Below are 13170 nucleotides of genomic sequence, written 5' to 3' on the forward strand. Positions count from 1 at the left end.
GTCTGCTCTGCACTCTGCAGTATTGTTATTAACTCTGGTGTGAATAGAGGCACAAGCACATCCCTGCTCTGTGCTGCTGCAGGCTGCAAGCTCGCCTTTGTTGAGCGCTCCAGAATGGCACGCCATAATTACAGTGTGAGAGACACCGCCTCTTTCTCTGAGCTCACCTGGAAGATCACCATCTACATGCACCAGGCTGTGTATGTGAGGGTCCACAGCATCTACGCATTATTGGCACGGGTCAATGGGTATATGACCTACCACAGTTTTAAAATTACACTTCTCCCACTGTGTTCATGAGTGGATTATTGGTCATCAGTTACACCTATTGCATTAAAAATATTGTCAAGAATAAATAAGCAGAAGTCTATTTCAGTCCATAAAATGTTATAGACCTAATAGTCACTGACAGCTACTTGTTTTGCCCTGGTAATTGTTCTGTGTTTTTCTAAATCTCTACAAATACATAAACCAAGCAGCAGGCCTAATAGATTGCATTCAAATATTTTAAAATACTCCTTGATATAACCACCTGTGGTATTTTGGTTTTTATATTGTGGAAATGTTATATTGCCCCACTGAAACTGTGACCAAATGTCAAAATTGAATTTACATTAAACTGAACATTTCATGTAAAGGGGTACAAAAACACCCTCTCTTTACTGCTCCTGTTCCTATAGGCTGAGGGACAAATGAGTTTTCAGATACATCCAATTACATTTGATTTGTCAATATAATGGGCTATAAATATAATCCAGAAAGTTTTTCAAATTTGATCCCAATAAGAATGAATATGAGAATCTAGAATCTGTCACTATAGACCTGCGTAATACTAAAGGCCACGCAAACCATGGTAAAAGGAGAAGGTTTTGTCTCTCCTCCACGGGACTGCTGTGATACCTTTATATACGTACCTGGTTCAATTTGAAACTGAATTTATCTGAATTTGGCATCCATTGAGCCAAAACAGCCGTTTTGTGCATCCCACATTATAGCCTACCAAGAAATGCAGTAGAAAATATTTCAGATTTATGCTAAAAACAATGCCTGCTGCTTTAAACATGACAGATGAACATGTCAGCTTCAAAAAAGGAATCCTCAAGACCATGTTATCTACAGGCCTATCCAGGGCCACGAGGAGCGCCACTTGTTCAGCGTGTCACTCTTCATATGGTTTACAGTTTGGTTTACAATAGCGCATATTTTCACAATAGTTTACAGGATCTACACAACAATATCCCTCTGATCCTGACACACAAAAGGTCCTTACAGCATCCGAGTCTGTAATATAGTCCTATAGCCTAAATCACTGCTACTCAGGTTTAAGTGAGCTCTAGTTTGTTTGCTTCCATGCGTGCGTCTTTCTCTTTTAGTGCACGAAAAACGAGCCGGCGGAGAGATTCGTACCGTAATAACAGCATTGATGGCTCGGAGGGTGTTGCCGAGCGCGCACAGAGGTGAAATCAAGGAGGGGAGGAATGTTGGCCGCACATGAAAGCCGCAGTGCCGCCTGGGATGCGTAATAACTCCTCTCACATCAGCCTGTTGGTATAAAGAGCCCGATCCAGCGGCGCACAGGCGAGGAGGAACATGCCAAAACATCTCTCTCCCTGCTCGATGGCGTTCCGGTCTGACCCTGCTTTATACATCGATTATAGAACACTTAATGTGTTGTTATTACAACTCAAGTGGTTGCATATTTACTATTGTCATATTCAATTGATGCTATTATATTGTCACAATAGGACAGACCTATAGAAATCCCTACACTTATTCTTACGCCTGCGTTTCCTGCTGAACACAAAGGTTCGTTTTTTTGCCCCTTCATTGCTATAGACGTGAGGCACATTCTGGTGACGCTTTGTAACTCGCCTATTTTGCTTTTTCTGCTCTTAAACTCTTTCCGACCTACGTAAATAAATAACAAAATAATGATCTAAATGTGGCCAGGTAGAACAGTCTTCATGTGGCAAAAGACTTTTAGATATAGCATAAATGAGCTCTAAAATTAGGCCCACTCGGATGTCAACAAAGGCCTAAAAGGCCTAATTTTCACATTAAAGCAACTTAACCTAATTCTAAATATTGCCCTCTTGTTGAGTGAGGAGGCACTTCGGTCTTTAGACTTGTAGATAACAAAAATAAATTTGAATTTTGCTATAGACATCATTGTTTGTTTATCTCCAGATCTAAGTGTTCTGGCCCTCTGTTTGGAAGGCACTTGGTCCGGGATTTCCAAATGAGCGTAATGACAAACTCAGACTCCAGCGCCAGAACCAAAGATTTGCCCAAATAACAAGTTTCGTTTCTCTCGAAGGAGTTTGTTTGTTGTGACTGTCCGTGGCGCGGGACCACAGGCGGTGTGCTTGACCGCGTGCATGCGTCCAGGAGGCCGTTTGGTAGGGTATTATTTAAGCCATGAGCTCATCAATTTAATTAGTTATAAAACTCTTCCCCGAAATACTTTTAAGCAGGATATTGTGATTTGATTTGCATAATACTCTATAGCCTTTGAGAAAACAGACTGGAGCCTTTGAGTCAAAAATAAACTCAACCATCCCAAACCTCCAGTTTAGTTTGTAGATGAGCCTAACATAGACCCAGCACGTAAGACACAAATATGGGATGCACTAAGCCCCTGTTGTTCTATTATGTCCCTTGTCTCCTGTTGTAGATCGGTGCATAATGGTTTTATCCGTGTGTTCCCGCGCTGCTCCGGGCCTGTCCGGTGCCTCGCGCACACTGTGTGGCTCGTGCTGTGGTTGGTGACGCCGCAGCCAATGAGCGTGCGGTGCGCGCGAGAAGCTCACATGGATACTCTGCTGCAGTCACAGTGAACTGAAGCGCGCAGCGCATGCAGCCTCGTCTTTACAGGTCTTTACTGTGCTACTGTGCAGAGTCAAACCACGCGGCTGGACCGAAAACAGCCACAAAACTGACCGCGGGAGATTTATCTTGCTGCACTTTCAACATTTTCTGCTTTTCAGTTCGTGGATATCCGAGAGCGTCGAGGTTTGGATCAGAACGGACTCGTGCAGAACTTGGGATGTAGCTGAAGTAAAGCACCAAAACCACGGCCTGTGGGGTTGTCGTGCCCAGGCCATTAACCTACATTTTACTAAGGTTTGACATTTTACTACCGCGCTAATCTTTTTATGCCTGTGATATTTTTCCTCGTTATGGCTGGTTTGAAGACGCCTCCGGGCTTGAGTTAGCAGATCACAGTGCACCTCTGCCCTGGGCCCAATAATGACTATGAGCTCAATGCCGGACACTTTGTCTGACCCGTCCAAGTCCGCCTTTTTGGAATTCGGTGGGCACAGCTACCCTGGACATGCCGGACACCAGCAGCCCTCCCCCGGCTTGTCACACAATCATTACCCGGTCCACAGTTTGCACGCGGTGGGGCCCTCGCAGCATGAAGGCCCGTTCCCCTCGGGGGCCTCGTACGGGCGGCCGCTAGGATATTCTCCGTACAGCCACCCCGGAGCATATCTGCCGTACCAGCCCGGAGCGCACAGCGGCGGACTGGGACACTCCAGACTAGAGGAGTCCGGTAAGTAAGAAAAAAACCAAAAACAAAACAAAACAAAAACACCACCACCAATAATAATAATAATAATAATAATAATAATAATAATAATAATAATAATAATAATAATAATAATAATAATAATAATAATAATAATATATTTTACCCCACCCAAAGACACAATTTGAGATGAAAAAAAAAACATTCAAATACAGATTTTTTTTTTGGCTCACACATCATATGAATTCTTGATTATGACATTTAAATGAAACATTAATTTACTTGAGAATGAACTGATCTGCACATGAACACTCTTGGACTTGTTCTGTTCATGTGGACTGTATAACTGCTGCAAACATCTTGGTGAGTCAAGTTTGTTTTTACTTTTTTTAGTTTTTGACAAAGTGAAACTATTTTAACATATATACAGAATAAATCATTATCACAAAGATCAAATACTTTTTAATGTATTCATGCAGCTGTAAATCTTCCAATAGATCTTGCCAACACAGAATAACTGCAGGTTGAATTTTCCTGTGCACTCCAGTTGTCTGTAGTGGGTCTGGGGCAGTGCACAGCTGTTGTGAGCTCTTGTCATAACATGAGTGTGGGCGAGCAGCATGTGAGCAACAGAGAGAACAGACCCTCTTTTTGGAAACCAGACCATTTCGTACTTAATATTATTGCTTGTATATTGATCTGGGAAATCCACCAATAACCCATTCACTCTTGAACATCTATACAAAGTTCTGTAATTCAAGGCAAGTAACCACAAGTATAAATTTAAACTTGTCACAGCTTTTTCTGATTAACTGGGAATGTAGACTTATGATAAATGCAAATAATTATGCACCTATCTTCTTGTCTCCATGGAGATTGTAATGCTTTGCTTGGAAAGTAACACAGTATGGCATTAAACTTTTAAAAAACCTTGAAAAACATGCTTATATTTTGAGCGGGGTTGCTTCCTGACAGATCTAACTTGTACCTTGACCTGGTGGTGTCCAACCCAAAACAACCCCATGGAGGCAAGCAGGGAAAAGCACTAAAAGTTGTATAATATAATTTCATTCAGTCAACATCACTAAACCCAAAACACTGTGTCTGGAATGGTCTTCTGTGCAGAACACGACAAACCCACTGCGGTGATCGAAAACGGGGAGGTGAGGCTCAACGGCAAAGGCAAGAAGATCCGGAAGCCCCGCACCATCTACTCCAGTCTGCAGCTCCAGGCTTTGAACCAGCGCTTTCAGCAGACACAGTACCTCGCCCTGCCCGAGAGAGCTGACCTGGCCGCCAAACTGGGCCTGACGCAAACGCAGGTATGTATTTGGTCTAATATTTTGAGAACTTTTGATCTATACAAAAGAAAGAATATTGTGTTTTTAATAAACCTGTCACTATAACAAATGTCAGTTTAAGTAGATGGTAATAATTATTTTGACAGGTCTGCTATTGAATTGATATTATCGCTATGACAACAATATAAATTATGAATCACTCTGACATTAGACAAAATATACAAGGATGCAACGTACTAGAACATGGACTTGTACTGCGTAATTGTATTCGGGTCAGATAGTGTTAGATGAAGTGTGTGGTATAGCGTTGATAATTTACAAATAGTTTTGCATACTAAAAAATACAAAAATACTATTACTATACTTTTGAAAATTATACATGAAAGAGTATATTTTGAGTGACAATTTTTGAGACAATTTGACCAGAACTGCAGCGTAATTTAAAATACGTACATGATTTATTTATTGGGAAGTTAGTGCAATCATGTCATTTCAGTTTGATTCTGTTTGGATGATTTGGAATCAGATAAATGGTGGTTGATTGTGGTTTACAGTTTTGGTTGTTGTTGTAATGAAGGTCACACAGAAGGCGTATTAAGGTCGGCATGAAAAACCCAAACAGGAGCCGGCACATTCTTATAAAATGCTGTCACTTTTGGCTGGGATCGTCAATGCAGTTAAATAGCTCCATTCACGTAATGAGATGCTGCCTTGTAAAGTGTCGACGTGCAAAAGTCGGTCTGGATGAGTTCTCATAAACTATTGTGATTCATGCGTGACAGTGACAACAGAGCACCAATTATAATTCCTAAATTTTGCCATACCAGCTACACCTACAGTTATTTTCATTTCTTTTTAAGGCGATGACTGTAACACCCCTTTATAGAGACACAACATTTAGCTGACTATATAGGAAAATGTAATATGCATTTTTTTTTTATTTCTAATTAGAGATATGAAACGGACACAGTTTATTATCTATTCATTGCACAATGTTAACAAAATCAAGCATAATATTTGATAATGTTTAATAATATGTCATAATGAACTAATACTTAACTTAATTGACACCCTATTCCCAACCCCTTAATTATGTAGTGACTAAACGTGCAGCATTCTTAATAAAGTTATTTCCTAAAAGTTTGTGTATTAGCCAGAATTTTATTTCAATGCAAAAATGTTGAGAAAAAGTTAAAATATTACATCAAATACAAATATTGATGTTAGCCACTGTAAATATAATGTGAGTGGTCTTGAAGTGTCTAACCACACAAGACTTTTTTTTATTTTTATATGTTACAACCTGCAATATTTAAACATGTTTTTTTTTTTTTCCCATTAAATTTCTCAGTTTCCTTTGTTTATGAGTTTTGATACTAACCTCGGACTGGTGTTGCGTAGCTCTGTATTTGCATGTGCTGAGTGTACATAGACGCTATGGAGAGAGGTTTTCTCTAATCCCGTTTGAATTAAGCACCGCAGCTCTGTTTACACTGGGAGTAAGAGATCATCCGCTCGGCTCCATTTGGACTTTTGTGGTGGAGAAAAGGCTAGAATGCACCGTTGTACAAATCAAACAAAGCAGGCAGACAGACAAAAAGAATGTATAACTTTGGTGTAATATTAGTCATTAATGGATATCTCTGAAATGATCGCTGGCTCGACTTGAGCTTGTCATAAACCGCAGCGAGGCAAGTTTGGATATTGTAACAATTACCAAGAGTGGCCATTATGGGTCATTACGATTTGATCAGTGTCACAACGCCTAATGGAAAATGGTGTATTCTAATTTTACGGGTTGTAGAAAGTGTAGGAACCTTTTATAAAAATCATCACAACAATTTTTTTTCTAAAGAATTGTCTAAAGAGATCAACTGCATTTTAAAAGTAATTTAAAATGTATATAGAAAGAGAAACAGCACAGCAATTTGAAAACAAAATTAAGCTAATTGCACCATTATGTTTTATGGTATTATGTTACACATAATGATACTAATATTTAATTAATTGGGGATATTCTGTACTCAGAAAATGTGTGTCACTTGTGATTTAACTTGGTTGAGTTGCATCACTTTTAGAAAAGTTATCAATTATTACTAATTCATTCTCAAGCTTAAATTATATTTATGTCCAAAGATTTTACAAAGCACATGTTAAAGGATATAAACTTAAGCACAAATTCTATTCTGTTTCATCTTCTTTTAAAATCTGAAATATCCTTTCTGGTAAGTGCATGGATCTTCATATAACAGGTTGGGAAACTTTTGGTACAATAAACCTGTAAAGAGGGCGTATGAGGTATTAACTGCTGACACATAACATAATTACATTACCAAGTTAGATTTTATTGTTTTGAAAATGACATATTCTGTGAAAACATGCATGTCCATGTACATCTTAAAAATATCCAGGCACGTGCTTGATGAGGGAACAATGCTACAACTCCAAAACCTACCAAAAATCCCCAAAAAAGTTGATTTAAGTAAGATCTGAGTAAGTAAGACCTTTCTGCAGGTTCTGCATGAAGAGAATCCATTTGTGTGTTGAGTTGTATTTTGTTGCTACTCTCTTAAAACAAGTGGCACATACTTAAATTAAATGACTCTATTATGATATTATACACAAAATGCTATCGAGCCTGACCGGTAACAAAGCACCATTTAACACCCTTCTCCAAAAGTACGCGTCAAGTTTCCGAGGTGACCTTTTCCGCGCTCACAGTCTTTACATCTGCATGCATACATGCATTCAACTCTTGTAGTATTGGTCCAGTGTTCTGTAGCTTTTGCAATGAGGAAATATAAACAGAGTGTATAAGATAGGGATCACATAACACAGCCCTGTCTGGACACTGCACCATTAGGAAGTGGGCCAGCAGCAGCAGCAGCAGCCATTTTCTGTGTGACTCCACTGTGCCCAGGCAGAAGCAGCACGCAAGCTTTGGAGGATTTAAAACTGGGGAAAATGCAGCTTTGGAAGAGATAGAGTTGCTTTGGTGTTTACTTAAAATAAATAAATAATTGCATAAATAATTATTGCTGCCAGGGTTCATTTTTACTGGCAGGCGTCTGTACAAATCAGTCAAGACTCTTTGTACATTTGTAAATTGTAAATGTACCATTACTTTAAAAATAATACTAGAAAGTTGAAGTATAGTAACCAGAATTTGTGATTTTTGGATGTACGCTTGATGAGTTTAAGTAGTGGGAGAGGCAAAAACATTACATAATTCTCAGATGAAGAAGTTAAATTCAAGTAAAATATGGTACGCAAATGTTGAAATCATTTAATATTGTCAAAACGCTTTAAACACGTGAAGAGTTGCCAAAACCTTGACTAAAGTAAGAATACTGTTACTGCAAAGGTGTCTGAGTACTCCAAATGTATTGAATGTTATCTCAGTTGGTAGATGTTAGCCCACTGATCCGAAGGTTGGCAGTTTGAATCCCGCTCTTGACATTGACACAAACAAAAAAAAAGAAAAGAAAAAGAAAATCAGTCACTGGTGCGGCGCTCAAATCCACTGACTCACAGATTCCAACTCCCACAGATGAATGTTGTCGTTGTGTCCTTGGGCAAGACACATAACCCACCTCGCCCCCAGTGTCTACGTACACTTGTGTGTGAATGTGTGCGTGATCTAAACCGCTGTGAGTGCCTTGAAAGTGGAAAAGCCTTATATAAAACGTGACCAACCCTGTATGGCAAAATAATAGAAAGTAATTTTAAACACACATCAAACTCACCATTCTCTGTATTTATTTAAAAATACAAAAACCCATAGAGTCCACAAAGACGGCAGCACCTGGCTTGCCTCTCCACCACACTGTTCGACTAATGCCAGTGCCATTAACCACACTCTCAGGGAAAACTGTCAGGCCCCACGTTGCACTGGTAATACGAAACCAATAATTACCGCTGAAATCCTCTCGCTGCGCCTGCATTAGCTTAACGGGCTGTTGATGGACTCCCCGCTATAAGATACACTAAACATATTCTGTATCTGTGTCAATGATTACACTGTGGGCTATAGGTTTCGTGCCTTTACTTCGGTGGACTAAGACTCCGTGGGTTTTGTTTACGAAGTGATAGCACTAGCATTCTACGTTCTAATGGCCCGTAATTGACGTCAGTGTGTAAAACTGAACAATAGAGAGCTAGTAAATACTATGTTTGAATTCTTGCCGATACAAAACAAAGACAATGTGCGAAAGTTGGGTAGTATTTGATGAAGTTAATTATCCTAAGTGAACGTTTATAGGAAAAAAATCTTCCATAAAACGCAAAATGGAAAAAAACAAAGTACATTTCTTCTTAGTACTTGGGTAGCTCTGCGGAGTATTTCAAGGTCGTAGTATTTTCATATGCAGTACAATGGGTGTTTGGGTCCTATGTGTTTGCAATTATTTATGATGTAGTGGTGCTCTGGTGAAGATGACAGTTGCCTGACAAGCATTTACATGAAATTTAATGCTCAATTTGCAAGCGTGGCTATCAAAGCAGCGCGCACGCCAACTTTTATCAACCACATCAGTGCAGCGCCTCCGAAGAGTCAAGCTGATGATTAGAGCAATACTGAGTCAGTGTGTCGGCCATTTGCAAAAAATAAATAAATGTAATTAAAAATCAAATAAACTAAAATAATAAAAAATAAATAATAAATTCAAGATTATTATTACTATTACGCTTTTCTTCTTTCAAGACACTCCAAACGCTTTACGTCAAAAAAACACTCACCCATTCACACACACACTCACACCAATGTTCGCAAACTCTGGGGGCGAGATGAGTTAAGTGTCTTGCCCAAAAACACAACAACTGAAATCACGCCACCAACCTGTGGGTCAGTGGATCTAAACGCCCACCAATGATGTTTATGTCGAGAGCGGGATTCAAACCACCAACCTTCAGATTAGTGGACAAACACACTTCAAACTGAAATACTGCCGCCCCATTGTATGCATGTATAAAATAAAAATAAAATAACATAAATAAATAAATACATCTGTAAATAAAAAGCTGTATTTATATTATGTGCATGGATAGAGACGCCCAATATTGTGCTAAAATGTTTCCTCCGTCATAAACAGTTGGAGTTGCGTTTTGTTTTGTTCAAGGATGGTTGTGCAATTGTGCATGTTCAGTTTGTTTGTTACGCACTCCATGATGTCATGAGGTGGTGTCCGCCACACCAAGTACGTAGTCCAGATACTTTGCATGGTAGTCTCAGTGTTCAAATTGGCCTCACTACAAAAGAAAACTATAAAAAGACTTATTACATGAGCTTATCATCGGCAGTACCACATTTCTGGTTTTGTATTAGCGAGCCTGTTGTTCAAGTTGCATACTTCCATGACTGGCAAACCTGCTGACATTTGGTGCTGTCAGTGTAACAAAATTATTATATTATCATATTACAGCAACAAAACTGCAGATTTTGTTATTTTTGTTATTTTATTTCTAACAGCACTTTCTCTTTCTTTTTTAAAGGGGATATATTAACTGAGCTTTTAATCGTGTTATAACAGTTGTATCATTCATCTACTCACTGTTGTATTTTGTTTGATTCATGCATGTTTGAGTAATTCTGTATTATCCTACATTCCAGACTTGAGTGCTTAGAACATTTCTGTTTTCACCTACCTCGTATCTCCGCCCCTTAGCTCTGCATTGGGTTCAAAACTGTTGTGTAGCTATTTTCAACAATAAAGACACGTACATGGGTCTACAGTTTTGCTTTTCCTATTATTAAGTTGTTTAAGATCAATATTGTGGTTTACCGAATGAACATTTTCCATATAGTTTACTAACACCTCAAAAAACATCTCTTTAGATAATGAATAACAAAATTAACACCAGATAATCTGACCATAAAGAAACTGACTTAGCTGGAATTACTGTAGGTGAGCTGATGTGTACTGTTAAACAAGTCCCTCTCAAATAACATTGCAGTCACAAGCTACCTAGCATTAGTATTAACAGTTTTTCAGTGAGTCATTTTGGCTTTTTGTAGAAAATCAAACACCTAAACGAGACCATGAACACTTGTATTGATCACAAGCTCCTGAAAATGTGTTTTTAATCCATTCTGTGTTTTTTTTCTTGAGTTTGAGACTATTTTTAAACTTTTTTGGTAGTGTTTGCTAAAGTGTACATTGTGTCACCATGGTAACTGATGAACTTTACACCATAAACATACATATAGAACCTCCCAGCTTGACTTCACTGCATATTATCTATAAATCTGCTAACCATTATGTCTCCTTCTGTCTCGTAGGTGAAAATATGGTTCCAAAATAAGCGCTCCAAGTACAAGAAGATCATGAAGAACGGTCCCTGTGGAGTGGAGGGGGAGCACCTGGCCCCCCCGCCCACCTCCTCGTCCTCCCCCTGCTCCCTGTGGGACATCAGCATGGCCTCCAAAGCAGCGCCCGTCCACTCCGGAGCGTACATGAACAATTTCGGACACTGGTACCCCGCACACCAGCAGGACTCTGTCCCCAGAACTCAGATGATGTGACCCACAAGACGTCCAGCGCAAACGTTGACTGCAATTCTCCCGGGTAAACTTAAAGGTGCATTATGTAACATTTCTGCTAGTGGGACGGCTACTTCTTGTATCCATAGAGATGTTATTGTTTTGCTTGGAATGTTCTAGCATTCAAGTTATCTATCTCCATGAAGACAAGTGCCAGATCTGTGAAGAGGCGACCCCGCTCTCACTACAAATGTTTGTTTATCAGGATAATTTTGAGGAAGAAAAATACCTGTAATAGATGCATGATAGATTTGTTTAATGCCATACTGTGGAACATTCCAAAGCAAAGCAATAACAATCCAACTGAAGACAAGGAAGTCGAAGATTCTTCACCAAAAATGTTACATGGTGCTCCTTTAAAGCTCTCATGTAACGCTGAAATGACTTTGGGAAATTTTAAACCGTGATAGGTAGTGTTGTTCCCTCATCAAAAATATGTTTCTTTTTGTTACATGTAGATAAAGTAGTGCCCAATTATGCTCTGTGCACTTCCTACACTGCCAGTAGAGGGCGACAGACATATAAGCAATTGCTGAATAATCATCAGGACTCTACAAAAGATAAATCCTGCCGCAAGTGATCAAAATTGTTGAAGTTGTACTACAAGAAATACTAGAACAAAGAGGTTTAGATATAGGACTGCTTAACAAATAGGCTATAAAATGTTTACAACACTTAAACTAAAAGCACTTGAAGAACATGATACTTGGAGTTCTGCCTTGTCCTACATTTAAACAGGGTAAAACGATGTTCAAAAAATATATAATTGCTTTAGTGACCCCTTGTGGTTGTATTATAGCCTATATGGTCCCAAATAAAGTTATTGTTTTGAAACATTCGAGACAGTGAAAGATCTAGAAACAATCTTCAAAAATATGTGGATTTTTTTTTTTTTTTGGCACTTCTCATTTGGGATAGCACTGTCACATTTGGGGCTTTGGGTTTAGTGGATTAGTGGGATCAGAATGTGTCCTTAAGGCAGCACTGGCAGTTACAGAAGCGCAGTCACGTCTGGGTATAGTCCGGTTATTTCTGGACATTTCAGGGATTTCTGGTGCTGACTTTTCATGGGGCATCTAGATGTCAGAATGTGGTTGTTTGTAATATAGAAATTGATCAAAACAACCAAAGAACCGTTTTGTTTTTTGTTCTGTTTTGTTCGTATTTTATGTTGTAAGTTTAACAGGGTAATACTGTAAGATGCACTCTTGTGACTTTGTTGTTACAAATCGACTTTTCAAATGACATTTTGGACATTTAACAATAAAAATTAAGGGGATTGAAAATGTTTTCACTCCAATCATTTTAAACTTGCAGATTTTTTAAGTGTTAGTGTTTAATGTAATAAAAAATCTTTCATGCATTCACAGGGGTGTCTTAGCTTTTTCTGATTGAGGTTAAATGTTGTTTTCTCATCACAAACATACCTGGAGTTATGTTTTGTTTTGTTTCATTCACACAAACTCTGCATATTTACGCTGTTTTCTCCTCTCAAATCACGTTATGATGTTGTGGTATTAGTGCTCCACTGTGTTTTTAAACTCCATACACCTTCACAATAATCATTTGGATCATTTCAGACCTGGAATTGCCAAACTCTACTGAAGCAAAGGTAAAAAGAAGCTACTACTACATGACATCACAAGGTGGAACAGAGCATTTTGGGCTTTGGAGATGTAGACAACCTAATAATAAAGGATTACTCAAACATGTGAATGAAACAAAACACAACTCCAGTTATGTTTTTGAGGAGGGAACAACATTTTAACACACACATTTCACATAATATAGAACTTTAA

The 13170-nt window shown here is 38.8% G+C and overlaps 1 protein-coding gene across 1 annotated transcript; it reads left to right on the forward strand.

Moving 5' to 3' along the window:
* The first annotated feature begins 2863 nt into the window (after nt 1-2863).
* LOC110172027 (homeobox protein Dlx4b-like) lies at nt 2864-12643 on the forward strand. Its single transcript, XM_020937840.2, has 3 exons — nt 2864-3556; nt 4658-4854; nt 11111-12643. Exons 1-3 carry the CDS (start codon nt 3250-3252, stop codon nt 11351-11353), a joined length of 747 nt encoding a protein of 248 aa, XP_020793499.1. The 5' UTR covers nt 2864-3249; the 3' UTR covers nt 11354-12643.
* Nucleotides 12644-13170: the final 527 nt, after the last annotated feature.

The sequence above is a fragment of the Boleophthalmus pectinirostris genome, unplaced genomic scaffold, assembly GCF_026225935.1.
Source record: "Boleophthalmus pectinirostris isolate CB_2022bp ecotype Guang Dong unplaced genomic scaffold, ASM2622593v1 HiC_scaffold_17, whole genome shotgun sequence".
NCBI lineage: Eukaryota > Metazoa > Chordata > Actinopteri > Gobiiformes > Gobiidae > Boleophthalmus > Boleophthalmus pectinirostris.